Raw genomic sequence first — 19,337 nt, 5'->3', positions numbered from 1 at the left:
AATTAATTGCCCCATGTCTTAATTAATTTTCAATTCTCTCATATAATTAGCACATGAGCAATTTATATTCTATATTTGGTTGAGCGTTATTATTAATTTATATTCTATATTTGGTTGAGCATTATTATCAATCAATCAATATATAATACTAAAACTCATGGCAAGACATGTTATTTTGTCATGTTTTACTAATTTTGCCATTTGGCATATGATGTGTCACCAAATCATACCATACTATTAATGATTGAAAAATTTCATGTATTAATGTTTAGTTTAATTGATAAACTATTCATATACATAACACCCTATCTAAATTTCCCTTGCAATGTGACTCCTTAATAATTACACAATAATAAGTTTGTAAGAAATCAAACATTATTCCATTTTTTTTTGTGCATTAATTCATAAAATTGTAATTATAGAGTAAAAGACTTAGCAGTAGTATATAATTTGACGTCAAATTTATAAAGATTTGAATTACCATTTTTTTTACAACGGCTTGATTTTAATGCAAAAAAAAATTATTTTTATTGTCAAACCAGTTCATATAGACAAATTACTCAAGCTATTATCTCTATAAATAAATAAATAAAAAAAATAAATAAATAAATAACCACTTTCCTACAAAATTACTTTGGAACAGGCATACTGCATACAAAGATTTTATGCCCTGTCCTTCAATAGGCATACAGCACTTTTTGATGTATCATCTATTTAATCTCTGAATTTGTTCAATAATAGCATTTCCATAATATTTAGACCTCCCATCTCTTAGCGGAATTTGTTTTACTTCAAAGGATGAGCCTCATGAGGGAAGGGTTGGATTGGCACTTCACTCGGACAGAGGGAATTACATACCATGTTGATGAATGAAGATGAAAATTATGTTTCTGTTGTGTAGATTTGTGGGAGTAATCTTTACTATCTCATCCCAATACAATCTTCCCTACCATTTTGCTGTCTTTTCATATCAATTTGTTTAAGTGTACTCATTTACACATTTCATGAAACATACAACCTACAATTGCTTGTCACTTGAGCCAACCTATATTGATATATAAACTAACGTCATTGTAAAACTTAAAGCAATGTGAAATAATATCAATAAAAGTAATACTCAATGTATATTTATATTTACATTATAAATATATATTTTATTATTGTTGCACAATTAACACTATATTCTAACAGCCGTCCTCCTGCCACCTCCTCATCCTTAATAGATTTTTCTGGTGATGCTGATGGAAGGCAAAACCACCAGATGCCACCGCGCCAGCTACGTACGACTCCTTCAGCGACCTTATGAGTTTACATGCCAAGACAAAGATTAAGACTATAATCAGAAACAAAAACATAAAATAGAATTGTATTGATTTTTCAAATAAGCATTTGTGTAACGTAGTTGCAAGGATTTAATAAGAGTTCGTCCACGTACATGTATGTAACCTCTCAAACTCAATTACTCTTTCATATATACTTATAGTTGTCCAACTTTTGTGCTAACTTTAAAATTGTCCCAAAAAAAGAAAGGAAAGAAACGAAGAATTATTGGAATTGCCAAGAGAAAATTCACTCGACGTAATAATATGAGTTAATAAGCACAATCTACGTACTCTATTTTTGGAGAGTTAATGGAATCTCCATAAACTAAGAGCCTGTTCTCATTGACTGAACTGAACTGAACTGCATTGAACTGAACTGAATATTTTATAAGAGAAGGAAATTAGGAGCTAAATTGAACTGAACTGAACTATACTGAACTGAATTTCAACGTATGAAAATAGGCCCTAACAGAAATTGCAATTGTCAATTAGTACCCGATTGCAACTTTTACAACCTAATTGGGTACGTACTCAAATTGCAATTTTTGTCAAATTTGTGTACCTTAGATTGTACTTAACTCGATGTAATATTTTCACAAACAGCTTATTAAGAATGATAACTACTTAACTAGAGTGCAGGTCAACAACTAAAAACCTACTTGTATTAAACTTTTTTTTTGACTTTTTATGTTCATTTGATTTAGTTTATAATATCTATGTTATAAACCATTAACACGACTTACAAAAAAGAAAAAAAAAATGTCGCATTTAATTTGAAGTTGTCCAAAAAAAGGGGAAATATTGCATTTAGAACAAAACAAAGGAATTATTACCTCTGTTAGTTTCAGGAGTTTTGCAACTTTGAATATTATTTGTGAAATATAAAATATTTCAAAGTTGCAAAAAAATACGAAACGAAGGTATAATATCTATGTTATGTACTGAAAACAAAATAAGAAGGTCTTGCAAGAATTAAATAGTTACCAAAGCGTAAGCATCGGAACGGGAAGCAACCACTCCTCTTGTAGCCCCTTCTTTTCTCTCTGCTATACCTCATCGCCTCAGACTCACCGTAACCATCCCCCGTGGAGCCATAATGGTGTGCCTCAGTCGAGCCATAGCTGCCGCCCCCTGTGGAGGATCCAGGAATCGTGCACTGTGGATTTGAAATTTTAGAGATGTTTATTAAGGCCAAGGTCGATATTAAACGTCCGGGTTCAAAAGACTACTTTGTATTACATATATACTTCCTCCATCGTACTATATAATAAAGTGTGCATTTACTATATTAGCGTAGTACTTATGTACAAAGTTTTCTTATACTAACGTAAATTAATACTTGTATTATAGATTTTTCTCCATAAAAGTTAAGCTTTGAATAGTGAGTTGTAAGAAAATGATCAAATTTGCCAATGAAAATTACTGCATCTATATATACCCCCTATTATGATTAATGTTTGTGATAACAACACACAAAGAAGTATGCATCAATAATGGGAAGTTCTCTGTTTATCATTTTAAGAAACGAAATTTGTTTCTCAAGAGGGTATTTTATGAATAAATGAACAACTTTTTTATATTATTGTGGGCTCCACAATTGAATAAAGTTGAATAAATTTGTTGGTTTATTTACGAATATATCATGTGGAAAACAAAATTGTTTTTCACCATAAAAAACTGGGACATCCTCATAATTTAATAATTATGTACCATATGAAATAACTAATACCAATTGATGATCAATGTGTAATTGTTAGGAATCTAAGATAAGATATATAGACAAGGAAAAAGGAAAAAGATTACTTCGTAATTAAGATGTAAAAAGTCCAAAAAAAAATGGACGAAATAACTTTTGATTGCATATAGTAGATATTTTGAGTATAATAATGTTGCGTGGATTTATTTTGTTGTTTCATTTGAGAGTGACACTATTCACATTCACGTTGTAAGTTAGACTGTATTTACCGATAAAAACATAACTATGTAAACTTAGGCGTAGGATTTACGTACCATCTCACCAGTCCCACCACCTGGGCCTTGGTAGTTTCTTGAGCGACTTGAACCATAGAGGTTAGCCGGGTTCGAACCATAACCGGCACCAAAACCCTCCTCCGCAGCGTAACTTGAGCCATAGCGGTTACCATCCGCCTTATTACCATAACTACCGTTGTTGTCAAAGGCACTACCAGAGCCTTTGTAGCCTGAGCCATAACTACCGTTGTTGTCGTAACCACCCGAGTTTGTACTACTATAGCGGTTAGTCTCAGTTGAACTATAGCCACCACCGGGGCCACCAACCGATGTTCTATAATCTGAGCCATAACCACCACCGCCGCCATATCCGCTATTGGGGTCTGTACCATAGCGGTTGGTATCGGCCGAATTATAGCGACTAGTGTCTGAGCCATACCCACCTCCCTCCTGGAAACCGTAGCCTCTTTCCATTTTTACCTTCTTTTATTTGGAGGGTCGTATAATTGTGGAAAAATGTCAATAGTAAGTTAGAGTGATTGATTATTGTTTGAATTTGGTTAATGAATGATCACTAGTAGAGGAAGTGTCTTTTTAATAAGTGGAAAAGCACAATTACTTTTTTATCAATTAATTAATGGTGAGAATTGAACCTCGCACCTCAAGGATATAAGGTGACTATTGGTGCCACTACATCATAAGTCGGCCCTCTAAAAAGTCCCAAGTATGTAGGCCCTTTGCGTTTCTTTAGTTTGAAGTTTATGGTACTTCAATTCAGCTCATATAAGTTTAGTTCATTTCTATGCTACATTTAAGTTCGATTTAGTTTAAATCAATTTAATTCAATTTAGTTCATTTCAGCTCAATTTAAGTCAACTTTTTTTTTTCTTTTTTTGGAAGGGAAGTCAACTTCAAACCAAAGAAATAGGGCTTTAACATACATAGTAGTTACTACAACTCGACAAGTAGTGGATTACAATACGTATATTGGAGATTATTACATGCGTTAAAAAAAAATTTTTATGATGTTCCTAATTTTGTTCTCTCCGTCCAACTTAAATTACTACCTATCTTTTGAGTCAAACTTTGCAAACTTTAAACTTATATTTTCAGTAATATTTCTTCGTCTTTTTAATTTGTAATAAACTAATATTTCATTTGATTGATTTTAGTTGATAAGTATGGAGTACATCATTAATACCCAAAACTTTTTACAAACAACTAATTATAAAAATCAATAATATAAAATGTACATTTAGAAGCGTATAAACTATAAAAAATATATACATAAATCATTGTAGAACAAAGAGAGCATAAACATAGTTAGGTGAAATATCGTTAAATTCATGGTAAAAGATGTTAGATATTTATAGTTCCCCATTGAAATGATGTTAGATATTTATCATTCTCCCGTCGTGGTGGGGGTGATTAGGGGTATGAACTCCATTATTATAGTAACTCTTGGAAATGTTGCCGACTTCTTTTTTTGTCATTTACATAGCCTACAAAACGGTCGAAATTACACTTTTGCGTCATCGTGTCTATGTACTTGAAGGCTAACCAAAAGTGTCACTTATTTAGTTATTTTAATGACATTTCCTTTATATGATGTGCTTTTTGGCGATGTCTCGTCTCCTTTTTAGATTACTTTTTTCCGTTACCTACGTTTTACTTGCAACAATTGAATATCTCACAAATAATATCAATTGTTGCAAGTACAAAGTAATGGAGGGAGTAGTATCAATCAATAACTATATATATTAAAAGACACAGCAGCAATGATACATGTTATCTCCTGGTGTGTCTGCACACACGCAATCACACAGTTAAGGAGATAAAGCTTGCTGATTTGCCTAGCTTTGATGGTGATGGTGATCCAGACTTATACTTGGATTGGGAGAGGAGAATGGAGCGTATCTTTGCACACAAAAATTTAGACAATCACAAATGTTTTAATCACGCTATTCTCAAGATCACAAGGTATGCTTCCCTTTGGTTTGATTCCATACAAAATAAATTTGAAAGAGAGGGTAAGCCACAACTCTCTACTTGGAAAGATTTAAACGCTAAGATGAAAAAACGATTTATTCCACGATCTTATAAGCAAGACTTATATTTGAAATTAAATTCTTTGACACAAGGATATATGTCGGTTGCTAATTATATCAAAGAATTCGAAAGACTTTATATTGCTTGTGATTACAAGGATAAAGAGGAACAAAAGACATTTAGCCTTGCATCTATCCCTTACCTCCTATACGTCCACCTATGCGTAAAGAACAAAAAGGAGGCGTTGCTCATGTGTGTTTTAGCTCGTGCCATCATGAGGTACTTGATTGTTCAAAAGATAAGAGAGAACGAAGGGAAAAATTGCTCCAAATGCGCAAAGGAACTAATTTGCAAGAGGGATCGAAAGTGTGGTTGTCCTTAGATGCTCAACGTTTGCATATTGATCACAAGAATGGTGAACCAATGGATGAGGGACCGTTTGACATTGTTGAGAAGGTTGGCTATGAAACATTCAAGGTTCTTATAGGGAATGGAGTTTGTGCTACTCTTCCTTCGTCTGATTTGGTACCTTGCTTTGAGGATGAAACTTGAGGTCAAGTTTCTTTTCAAGAAGAGGAGTATGATATGGAATAATTATGGAAAATATTACCCCTCTTGGAACCTTCGATATTTAGTAGCTTAATTGTTATTTTAGATTTTGCTTACAAGTTTTTACCTTTCACTTGAAAGGGTTTTTCTTTTTTAAAGCGGTTAGGATTTATTTCCTTATTTTAATCTTTTATTTTGATTAGTTTTTGAGTTTAGGAAATTTAATCTTTTAAATAATTCTATCTTTATTAGAAGTGTGTTTAGGAATTTGGCTAGTTGATTTATCTAGGACTTCTAATGTAATTAGAAATCTTAGTACTTATTTGTAGCCTATATAATGGCATTTAGGCTATTAGTAAAAATCAGTTTTTGTCAATTTGAAATTTATTAAGTTTTACGTAAGCTTGTGCTTGTGTATTCTTAGCCTAGTTTAGGTTTAAAGCTCGTGTTGCTTAGCGTTTCTTGACCGAAACTCAAGATTCCAAAGCTCTCAACGGCAATTGAAGGTTCTATCCATTAAAATCCATATCAGTTACACCCATCCACATCCACGCCAACCAAATAAAAAAGAATCTCAGGCTGATAAGGGGAAGACGGGAACAAAGCTTTAACCAAACAATCTCCATATTCATCAGGTGAATCCATTTCATGCTAATGAAATTTCCCAAAGCTCTTTTAACAGTATGTGATGTGTGATAAGAGCCCAAACAGATAACCAACATAGAACCGAGAAGAAACAATGATAATGGAAGATTATAGAAGAAAAGACAAGGATATGAGTGTATTAAAGAGAGGAAGTGACTCGGTAAAGTGGACATGAGCCAGGTTAAGTAAAGCCAGCAACTACACTTCCAATCTACAAAAATGAAACAAAATGGTCAATTTTGTTTAAGCACAAAATTCGACAGGAAAAGGTGTCAAGATACTTAGAAGTTTATATGTCAATGTCATGGTGATCTTGTTGCCAGCAAACTCAATTGCTCAAGCATCTTCTTAGCATATCGCATCGAACCATTAGACTTCGAAGCAATGAACACCAAATCAACCTGATCAAACACAAAAGCAACCTAATAAAATAAAGAAATTGTACCTCAAAAAAGAAAATAAAAAATAACCAGAATGGAAATAGATGCTGCAACATATTTCCAACCACCCCATGAAAAAGTAGATGCTGCAAAATATATTAAAACGGATCCATACTCCATCAATTGAGCAACAAAAACAAATTACTATGAAAATAGGTTAATAAGATTAGAGACATCGATCCAATCACAATTGTAATCAAATTTGATGAGTAGCCATAGCATGGGGACACATCCAATTAAGTTGATTTAAGGGAGAATAAGGTAAACTTTAGGCTGATCTAAGCAACAAAAATGGTAGGTAATTCATAAAATTCGCATGATTTAAAAAAGAAACACAAACAACCAGCGCCTATCTAACATTCTCTTGTATGTTTTCCAACTTTATTAATTCTGAATAGATATTCTTCTTCCTCATCATTATATTTACAGTAAAAGAAAAGCATGTCTTCTTCCTCAATTCTCAGAAAATCAAATTTCCTACACCTACAACCAACCAAGTAACACTTCACTTCCTAGGAAGCCTAATTTCCCATGGGAATAACTTCGACTCCCAAGCAAACAACACCTTTGTTTTCCAAACCCCAAACAAATAATAAATATAATCTATAAATTTATTACCCAATAGTGTGGGCTTTCCATAGTAGATGCAATGAAAGTCTTAATGCTGCCAAAACTGTGGAGTTAATAGTTTGCAAATGAGATCATGTTATGAGCATATTTCTGCGCAAAATTAATAATGAAAAATCAAGTTTTCAGGGACATTTCCACACAAGTTTAATAGCCTGCATTTCACCTCAAATGTTTCAAAGGCCAAAAGTAAATATAGGTGTAGAAATACCTTAATTACATATATCGCCTACATGAACTAGGTCTCTTCAAGGGGATGATAATTTAAAATTACCAAAGATATGAAATTGTACCTTACATGCTTAAGTTCTACGCTATCTATCCGTAAAAGATATATATAAAAGACAAATAAAATGAAATCACCTCCTGCAAGAATGGTTTCACTAATTCCTTTAATTTTCCACCATGCTACCCTCATCACATCTCAACTACTGATAGTCCGTTGAAAATCCATACTAGTCATCTCAACTATCAACTACTGATAGTTGCGCACACAAAGGGCACATGTTGATCTCCCTACAGCTCTATTTGGTAGAGTTCAAAACTCCAAAAACCCTAGTCTCTTACCAGACCCAACCAATAGTTTAGACCTCTAAGGATCCAAGACCAATGATTTTGTTTTTTTTGGTTAAGCAATTTTTACAATCGCAACCCCCCTGCCTTCCTCAGATGTCAAAAGTTAATAGCAAACATAAGGAGAAACACTTCAGTAGGATAGGAGCATGGTTAGATATGTCAATTGGAAACTAAAGTTACATATCTATAGATACCATCAAAAGGGTTACAACACATAAGTGGACCTGCATACCAAAAAAAAAAACTACACTCCACATCAAGTCCAAAACTAACAACCACTTAAGTTAGTTCCCAAAACAAACACCAGGCTTCCCTTATAAGAATTCTTAAACCATAAAAGAGCATAGTTACATGTATAAATCATAGAACTATACTTAGTGAGTTTGAAGCAATGTTAGTTACATGTATAAATCATGTAAACTATTTTGCATACCATGTCATCGAACCAGACCTCGCTCTGGTAAAACCACAACCATCAATAACCAATTGCTCAACTGGTTTTATAATTGTTACATGACATGGTTTGAACACTTACATATCACTATTGGCTCATCTTCCATCTATTCATCATATCTATAGGAACTTCGCCTTTTCTTATTTATTTCATAGCCAGCATCATTACTAATAGTATTGGTAACTTCTTCGCCATCGTCACAAGGTGGGTGAATGCTACATATTGAGAACTATTGAGCCACATAACTAGTCCTCATTGAAATTTTGTAATACCCTAGAAATTCCCTTCTTTTAAAATACTCTACTGGACTTAATAATTTTGATGATGACACAGCCTCACTTACTTACAAACTAATAAGAGCTTGATTGTTTGAGTGTGTGATCAGTTGCAAAGACCAGGAGAACTAAGTGTCTTGTGAAGATACCATGAGGAACAAAAGAGCCAGAAGCAAAGCTATCCAAAAAGAATAGTTCCTTTGTAGGAATTGGTGCTTCATAAATGAATACTTGAGAAGAGAAGGTTCCCCCCAGGGAATAGAAGCTTTAGAGCAGAAGTTTCACCAGAAAAGAGAAGTTCCCCTTAAGGAACAGATGCTTCGGAGTAGATTCTTCATCAGAGGACATGAAGAATAAATATATTTTTATATTTTATGATTTATGTAAGTAAAATGATAGAATTATGCTCGAAAATTGTTGTGTGGAATTGGTCTAAACAGTGCAAGCATGTTTTTAGGAAAATAGTTTTTTAACGTTTATCTTTTCTAACAAAAAGGATTTTATTTTTATTCTGATTTTTAAATATCTTTTTCACAAATAAAATCTGATTTCAAGTTTTCCACATTAGTAAAATAGAGTGTTCTTATGTTCTTATACTAGAGTTATTTTTTTCGAGTTGTATTTTTGGGAATGGGGAAGTTTGAGTGAACTTCTGTTTGTGAGAAAGAGAAAAGAAAAGAGAAGTGAGAAAGAGAAGAGAGATAAAGAAGAGAAAGAGAAGAGAAGAGTAACAAGTTGGGTGACTTGTTCCTCGGAACTTTGGGTTTGTTGAGGAACTCAAAGTTATAGTCTTTAGTTTGTAATAGGACCATTTGCCCTATTCTAGTGAAGATTCTTTTCCTTAAATCACAAGTTATCGTGGTTTTTCTCCTTGATTAGGGCCAAGGAGTTTCCACGTAAAAATCTCTATTGCATTTTTAGTTCCTTTAGCCTTATCTTTATGTTCCTCTAGCTTACCTACTCTTGGCACTCATTCCCATTATGCTCTTAAGTACCTGTCACTTCCTCTTTATTTCAACCCTCTAGTCATAGTAGGGTCAGCCAAAGAAAAGCCAAACACAAACACAAAAGTACGAATCAGCAAAAGCTGAGTACATATGCACCACACTATCATGAATAACCTATCATTAATAAAAATAATAAACTTGCTTTCCATACAATCACTAGTCAACTTACCTTTGACTCATAACTAGCAATATTAATTATTAAATAATAGCTTTAGATTACGCATCGAATAGGTTTCTTGGCCTTAATTATCCCTTAAAATAATAAGGGACCCCTCTCTTGGGAGCTAACCAAACGAGTACCAACTAGTGTCACCTTCTGACAAAATTCCAGCGCATAATAATAAATAAATAAAGTACAGTGTCTTGTAACCCTGTAGAAGCTATGGTTAAATATAAAACCACATAACTCCCCCAGTCCCCCTATATGTTCATACTCAAGATATATACGTTCCAAGAGTTTTGGTGTGTATCCTATTACACTTTACGTTATTTACCAATTTAACATGTGATGACTCTAACTAATCAATCAAGAATAAACGTAACAACATTCAATGCATACTCCCAATTCATTCTTGTATTAATTAGTGAGCACATACTATTTATTTTAATTAAGGTTCCTTGCCTAGTTTTGTGCACAAAATTGCACGATTACTACCTTGGTGCAGATGCACTAATAAACTTTCTTGACTCAATCTCAACTTACTTGAGTGAGTAAATAAATAGACTAACTTCCTTGACTCAACACTAAAAATAAATGGGTGAGAATTAAATTCATGAATCATGCTCAATAATTCTAATTAAAGCTATTTTAAACATACATAAGCCTTGCTTAATTATTAATTTCATGCTTTCTTGATACTTAAAAATAAGACATACAATTCACATATATTCAACTTGTATCATGCTTCAAATATCATATTCACATACTTGCATAATAATTCATGTTCAACTAACATCAATTCCAAGCATATAATCAATTAAACATGCTACTAATTCATCACTTTAATCATAATTCACAATCCTAACATGATTCAACGTGTACACAAATATTCTTGTGCACATACGTACTTTGAATATCGCCTTAAATAGGCCACACTCGCTAGAAATCACTTAGCTTGAAACTTCCTACAAATAAAAATACATAACTATAATTAATCCACTATTCTCACAAATTTCCAGCAAATATAATACTCCTTAAACCTTACTAATCAACCCCTTTTAATGACACAAAATCCATAATAAGTGGGTACTTCAAATCCTTTCAAAAAGACTTAGTTTTCATGACTTAAATAAAATTCCAGCATAGTTATCTAATATAAAACATCACTTTTAGAGCAGGAAACCATATTTAAATCATTAAAACCTTTTTCCATTTTATGGGTAATCAAATCCTAACTCAAGAATTAAAGAGTTGTGTGTATAATTAAAATTCAGCATTAAATTGAGGGCTTTAAACTCATCAAAAACATGTTTAAACCATGAATTAATCAATAACAACAACCTAGCATCAATCCCTAATCAATTATACAAAATCCCCAATTTCTAGGGTTTATAATTTGGGGTTCTTGATTAGATAAAAATCTAAAATTTATATTAATAATTTAACAACATCAAAATCCCAAAATTAATACCAAAACATAATTAAAAATCATGCTTTTAAAACAATAAATCAATAGATTAATTTTAGGTATAAAAAGATCGAGTTTTTTTTAATAATACACTAACTGAAAAAGAGGAGAGAAAAGGATAGGGGCACCGGGGGTGTTGTCAGTGCTGCTGCCGCTGGTGGTGGTGGCGCCAGTGGTGTTGGCCGGCGTAAGAGGAGAAGGAGGAGAGGAGAAAATGGTGTGGGAAAGAAGGGGAAAAGAAGAAGAAAAAGAGCAGAAAAAATAAGGAGAAAAAGGGAGAGAAAATAAAGAGAAAACCTTTGAAACTTTTTGTGAATCTGACAATTATTAAACTTGAGTGGAAAAATCTTGAACTTTAAGGTATTTATACTCTCTTTTTAAAAACAAAACTCATATTTACTACTTTGCCATTACTAATTCCTACTCTTCCTCAACTTTTCACTTGGGCCAACTAATTGGAACTTTAAATTTCCAATAAGTTGGTCCACTTATTTTAATAGGATTGACCCAATGAAAAATATTTTTGTTGCTTTAATTCATGATTCATTTAATTTATACACATTTATAATTTATTTAAATAAATAAATTCTTTTAAAAATAAAATAAATCATTTTAATAAACAAAATAATTAATATATATATATATATATAGAAGTATTATATTCTCCTTTGATCCATTTCATTTATCTCCTTCCTTCAGCATCCTTAATGATTGAACATTGCTTTTAGCATTAAACTGAATATGATTTTGCAATTTTGCTAAACCAATCATATGTATAGTAAAAACATATTGATACATATGTTACACTTTTTCAAGTAGACATCGCACCTATATTATAGAGGAAAAATGCATATTCTGTCGTTATAAATCTATAATGAAATTGACTTAATATTGATAATAATAATTAAATGAAAAGTAAATATTCAATTACATTTGAAAGTTGGAAGGCGTGTCGATACATGTCTCGTAAACGAGTCAATCCGTTCACTGCTCAAATCCCAAATGAGGATTTTCAATTATATGAGGAGTTACTCCCATTACATTTGAACGCCACCAACTAGGATATTTAGTCCGAATTACTCGCAAAAATTTATCTTTTTTTCAAAAAATTCATCGTCAGCCTTCATTTGCACATGTATCAGGGTTGCATGTCTTAAATGGTTTTGTATCAGTGTAACTATGCTCTTTTGTGCACTAGGAAAATGGACATGGTGATAGTCTGGGGTATTTGATCATTTTTTATGGTTTAAGAATGCTTATAAGGGATGTCTAGTCTTTGTTTTGTTCTGGAACTAACTTAAGTGATTGTCAGTTTTGGACTTGATGTGGAGTGTATTTTTTTTGGGTATGCAAGTCCACTTATGTGTCGCAATCCTTTTGATGGTGTCTGTAGACATGTAACTTTAGTTTCCAATTGACATATCTAACCATGCGTCCATGCTCCTATCCTGCCGAAGTGTTGCTCCTTATGTTTGCTATTAACTTTTTACATTTGAGGAAGGCAGGAGATTGCGATTGTAAAAACTGCTTACCAAAAAAAAAAAAAAAAAAAAAAAAAAAAAACCCATTGGTCTTGGATCCTGAGAGGTCTAAACTATAGGTTGGGTCTAGTAAGAGACTGAGGTTTATTAGAGTTCTGAACTCAGGCAAATAGTATTGTAGGGAGATCAACATGTGCCCTCTGTGTGCAACTAACTGACTATTAGATTAGTATGCTTCATGAGGATACATTGAATTAATAGATTCTGCATTTATTACAGTTTAGATGATAAGAGAAAAGCAATAGGTGCACTGAAGATCAATGTGTGCCACAAGATGATTTTGAAATTCTATTCTTAAACTGAAATTTGAATTCTTGGACATTGCTTATGGGCAGGGTGACCTTCATGAGGATTTCATCATGTGTTGTACAGTTTATGAAGAGATGACTAGTATGGCTTTTCAACAAACTGTCAGTAGTTGAGATGTGTTGAGGATAGCATGGTGGAAAGGGAATTAATGAAACCATTCTTTGGCAGGAGGTGATTTCATTTTATTTGTCTTTTATATCTGCTACAGATAGACATAGCATAGAACATAAGCATGTAAGGTACAATTTCATGGCTTTGGTAATTGTAACTTATCATCCCCTTGAAGAGACCTAGTTCATGCAGGCGATATATGTAAGGTATTGCTACACCTATCTTTACTCTTGGCCTTTGAAACATTTGTGGTGAAATGCAGGCTATTAAACTTGTGCGGAAATATGTCCCTAAAAACTTGATTTTTCATTATTAATTTTGTGCAGAAATATGCTCATTACATGACCCCATTTGCAAACTATTAACTCCACAGTTTTGGCAGCATTAAGACTTTCATTGCATCTACTATGGAAAGCCCACACTATTAGGTAATAAATTTGTAGATTATATTTATTATTTGTTCGGGGTTTGGACCAACTAACCAAGTATTTACCTATGATGTAGGAAAACAAAGGTGTTGTTTGCTTGGGAGTCGAAGTTAATTCCATGGGAAATTAGGCTTCCAGGGAATTGTGGAAGTGAAGTGTTGCTTGGTTGGTTGGTTGTAGGTGTAGGAAATTTGATTTTCTGAGAATTGAGGAAGAAGGCATGCCTTTCTTTTACTGGAAATATAATGATGAGGAAGAAGAATATCTATTCAGAATTAATAAAGTTGGAAAACATACAGGATAATGCTAGATAGGTGCTGGTTGTTTGTGTTTCTTTTTTTAAATCATGCTAATTTTTTGAATTACCTTACATTTTTGTTGCTTATATCAGCCTAAAGTTTACCTTATATTACAACTGTGATTAGATGTCTCTGATCTTATTAAACCTGTTTTTCATATTAATTTGTTTGATCTTTTCATTTTTTAATGCTTTTGTTTCTCAATTGATGGAGTATTGATATGTTTTAATCTATTTTGCAGTATTTATTTTTACGATTTCTTTATTTTATCAGGCTGCTTTTGTGTTTGATCAGGTTGATTTGGTGCTCTGCTTCCAAGTCCAATGGTTCGATGCGATATGCTGAGATGATGCATGACCAGTTGAGTTTGCTGGCAGCAAGATCACCATGACATTGACATATGAACTTCTGAGTATCTTGACAACTTTTTTCAGACGTGACATTATGCTCCTCAATGATTGGATTAACTGAATCTCGGTGGAACAGGAATTGGAAGGCATATTAATATGTGAAATGTTGGTCTCCAAAAACTCAATGATTGGATGTTTTTTTATTCTGTGACAAAATTGTGTTGGTTAAACCTTAAATTTATGAATAATTAAATGTTGATAATATGCATAAAGAGGTAAATTAGTGAATTGGTATGTCGTCAATTATATAGTAATGACACTAAAACCATTATCTAGGGTTATCTTCAGTTTTTATTTCTCTTAAATAGTTACATGTACCGAAATTAATTGTTTTTTCTATCTCTCCTACGCCCAAGAACCAAACTAGTTTTGAGTGGCCTCCCAAGACCCCACTGCTATAAATCTTCAATAACAAGATAATTCAGGTCTCCTTAGATTAGACAAGTGCAATGTGTTTAGACAACTGACAAAGATGCAAGCATAGGGCTCGTAGTTTTCAACTTATATCTGAATATAATCATATCTGCTGTATGAAGTGGGCTAACTGAATTCTTTATCATTCATTCTTGTGTCTTATTAGTGTAGAAAATTTTCAAACGATCAAATTTGATCATCCTTTGCTGTCTTTGTAAATTTCTATCTGTGCAGAATAAAAGTCAGTTTGATTTTCTTCTAACTGTACCAAATTTTGTTCAGCTTTAATGATCGAATTAGAGACGCAATGCTTGGTGGTGGGCCTTTTGGTCCCCCGCTTCAGCAAGGTTATGTAACTGGTTTATTTTTACAAGTAACTTTCATCTTTGTGGCTGAAAAGATTTGACTTTCTGAGGTTTTTTTATTGTCATCTTTTAAATTACAATTAAATGATCAAAGCAGCAAGCATTTTTGAATCTTTAACTTATCCAAGTAATTACCTTCAATAAAAATTGTATTGATTTTTATCGTTTAAAATACAATTGTCTTGCAGAATTTCTATCGAAGTACTTACCTTGCTAGGCTAGTGCCATTTGGTACGGAACAAGTATGGGAAAATCATTGTCCCATTAATGTTTCTTCGTATGTTCTCATGGACAAATTGTCCATTGATTAATAATATGCACTAGCCCGGTTTGTCTCAAAAAAAAAAAGGTACTTACCTTCAATAAAAAATTCTTCTTTATGTGCAGCCTAATAGCTAATGCAGATCATATATGCTTGCTGTGGCAAAAGATCACATCCAGGTGCTATAATCGGTGCCTTTTTACCTTTGGCATATATGATAGGAAAGATATTGAGTGCTATATTTATGTTTTAAATGGTTTATCTGCACAAAACTAGTCTGTACTTCATTCTATTTCAATGTGGAGTTTGAATCAAAGATCTTGACAGGTTAATAATTTTCTAGTTAAGTAACATGACTCGGAAACTTGGGAATATTTTGCTTTTCCTTAAGTACTTCTGATAAAATCTTCTTTTCAACTATTCATCTATGTAATCAGAAGAATTCACTCACAGTGTCAGCTACCTATTTATTTCATGTTTTACAATACCATATCCTATGTATACAGTGTACTCAATACTTTTTTTGTTAATTAGTCTTGTTTGCATTCTGGAGAAAAAGACTGATAGGTTGAGATTACAGATACCCTCTGTGTTCATAGACTGATAGGTTGAGATTACAGAATACAGATACCCTCCTGTCTTGCATAGGGTTATTATGCAACTAGAGGAACTTCATTTTTTAAGTACTTAAGTTGTCTCCTAATATCTCTTTTTTATTCAAGCAATTACACTATCGCTTAAATTTGTTTACTAGTGCTTAATTGTGTCAACACTGAAACTGTAAATTACTTTGCAAAATTCCAAAATGTTAAAATTGACAAGCGGGAGTATTGTACCCATACTATTAGTGTTCTTCTTTGGGACTTTGTATTGTTCTTCACTTTTATGTAGCTGTCTCTTGAAGTTTCTCCCTTTCTCGAAATCATGTTTGCAGTATTATTCCTGCGTGCTTAAAATACTTTTGGGCCTCTTAGCCAGCGATGCTGAGTAACAATCAACAGAAGTCTCTGCTGTATATGTATTATTGCAGTGTTATACTTCAAGTCTTTGCTGTTTTTCTTTTTCTTTGGTGTAATTTAGGTAGGGCTGGCTGCAAACTTGAGAGACTTTATCCTGAAAAATTGTGATGGGAAACAGGTACATGCTTGCTAATCAAGTTCTGTTATAAAAATCTATTAGTTGGTAGCCATGCATATTTTCTGAATCCAATTTACCTCCACTATCTTTAGCATATATGTCTTTGATACTCAAAGTTGGGCTTCACGATTTCCGTATCTCTCCTCTTTGCTATTATTTTAGCCATTAAAAATATTATTCTTAATTATTTTGAATGTAAAAATTTAACTACTTTTTTTATGATTTGACAAGGATCTATATTGTGGATCATGCCTAGTACTGAAATTTGCATACCTAGGTTACTTTGAATAGGATTGATATTAAAATGCCTTGTGACCTTGAGTACAATATTGCTGCTAGATGGTATGTGATCTTAGGCTAGCGCAGATGCACAATTAAATTCATAAGCAGCATAGTTCAGTTCCACTTTTGCTTATGTGATTTTCCCTATATGTATATTCCCAAATAGCACGACGTCTCATCTATTTCCCTAGAATGTTGAAGGTTGATAATGGCAGCTCAGGGGTAAATAAAATAGATCAGGAGGCAAAGAAGCTAACCTGTTGGTTTGGAAATGAAGGTGTTGTTTAGTTCATCAATATTTCTTATGAAAAATTTCCTGAACAGGTTAAATTTCTTGAGATTAGATCAGTAAAGTTAATAATTAGCCGCACACAGAATGCACCTAATAAACTCCTTCATTGGTTTAATATGTGGAAGAAACTTTAGTTTGCAGACTCTAGGCTAAAGTTTGTTGTGAGAATGAAGATAATATAGAGAGGAGGAGAGACAAGTGATGAAGAGAGAGAGACATGATATGCAAAAAAGGAAAGATTGCACACATAAAAATACAAAGTAAATGATTTCTAGCCCTTAACTCCTTAAGCTCCAGGATTATACCATTCTCTCTAAAAGCTGACTAAAACTTCACAATATAGTAACTAATTTGTTTTCTCATCAAGATAGTCCTTATACCCCTTAGGCTTGTGTATTACAGACTAGCTGCAGAGTACATTTTACTCATGATAGCATGCTGCAATGTTAACACTGATTCCTAGACTCTTTTATTCAGTTTTGAATGCATATGATTGTTTTTGTCTCAGGATCGAGTGCGCTTCCATATTAATGTAGTAGGGGTGCCCCTGGATTGCACAAATAGATCCCAAAGTAATTTTGTCAACTTTGTGTATTGTGGTTCCAAATTCATATCCCTACTTTGAATGAATGTTGTAGGTTCCAATTTATAGTTGTGATGATCAATGTTTACCTTTACAAAACGAAATTTGTTAACCCTTATCTGCGAGCTAAATCCTGTACAGGTAACAGATACTGCCTCTTTTTCTCATTTTCTAATTAGTAATTCAAACTGACCTGCACATAAATTAATGGAATGTAACTTCGCAATCCTGATAGCTTAATTATTGTCACCTCTGATATTTGATTTTCTCAATCAATCCTTGTAAGCGTGTATATAAACCTTTGGCAAGAAGTCAAGAATGCTCACTTGTATTGACTAACAATAATTACATCTACAATGATCCTTCTACTCCCATTCTTAATCTAAAGTATTGTTGTGCTCTTTGCAGTCAATGTCAACTGATACAATTGTCAACAACGAACCTTCTAATGGGTCCTTTACCATACCCCCTAAGACAACTGTTGTTTTCGTTGAACACCGTCATAGTTGAAGTCCAACTGTGAGGTTCATGGCTAAAATGTAACAGTACACTCAATGTGAACTGGAATCTCACTCTAATTTCACTAAGAACAAGTGAATTCAATGAAGAAACTCCATTGATGAGCTGAGAAGAATACAAGGATTTACAGAGAGAATGCTGAGGAAGAAGGAAGGGGTTTTTATTTCACAAAATGATTGAACGAGTTTATTACAATGATTACAGGTATTTATACCCTGTAAAAGACAGAAATATCTAAAAATATCTCTAACAACCTGCCACACTAAGTACATGTTATAACTAACTTTGCTGACTCAGCAAAGCTTACAACTAATTAAAAATGTCTAATCGTTGTAAATAATTTGAAACAAATGTACTCCCTCCGTGTTTTTAATAAGTGTTACAATTTGACCATATAAATTCTCAAATGAACCTGGTTCACACTAATTTATTGTGGACCACTAACATTAGAGACTATATGATTGTTTTTTTTAATAAAAAAAAGGTCACTATATTAAAATAAAAGTTATTATGTTGAAATAAAAGTTAGCGTGACATTATAAATTTATAAGAGGTGAATTTTTTTAATGAAATTTTTAATATAATGGTCAATATAAATAATAAAGATCACTATGTTAAAATTAGTTAACTATTCAACATAATGTTGTACTTTCAGTTCATAATAACATTAAAAGTCACACAAGTTTTTAAAAAGGTTACTATGTTTTGTATGTTAAAAATAAGGTTACTGTAATAAAAAAAGTTTAATACTACGTATTCCCCATATATATATTAGCGTTAATTATATGTACCGCCGAGTATGGAACGTCAACTGCGGGAGAATTTTGTGTTACTTGTCATAA

The 19,337-nt window shown here is 32.8% G+C and overlaps 1 protein-coding gene across 1 annotated transcript; it reads right to left on the bottom strand.

The window, feature by feature from the left end:
* Positions 1 to 936: 936 nt before the first annotated feature.
* Positions 937 to 3,931, bottom strand: LOC110721261 (glycine-rich cell wall structural protein 1.8-like). Its single transcript, XM_021900407.1, has 3 exons — positions 3,333 to 3,931; positions 2,307 to 2,478; positions 937 to 1,299 (listed from the first exon to the last, which is right to left on the bottom strand). Exons 1-3 carry the CDS (start codon positions 3,765 to 3,767, stop codon positions 1,292 to 1,294), a joined length of 615 nt encoding a protein of 204 aa, XP_021756099.1. The 5' UTR covers positions 3,768 to 3,931; the 3' UTR covers positions 937 to 1,291.
* Between the last annotated feature and the right edge of the window lie 15,406 nt (positions 3,932 to 19,337).

The sequence above is a fragment of the Chenopodium quinoa genome, unplaced genomic scaffold (assembly GCF_001683475.1).
Source record: "Chenopodium quinoa cultivar QQ74 unplaced genomic scaffold, ASM168347v1, whole genome shotgun sequence".
Classification (NCBI taxonomy): domain Eukaryota; kingdom Viridiplantae; phylum Streptophyta; class Magnoliopsida; order Caryophyllales; family Amaranthaceae; genus Chenopodium; species Chenopodium quinoa.
The sequence above is the reverse complement of the archived record's forward strand: the minus strand, read 5'-3'. Positions and strand labels throughout refer to the sequence as shown.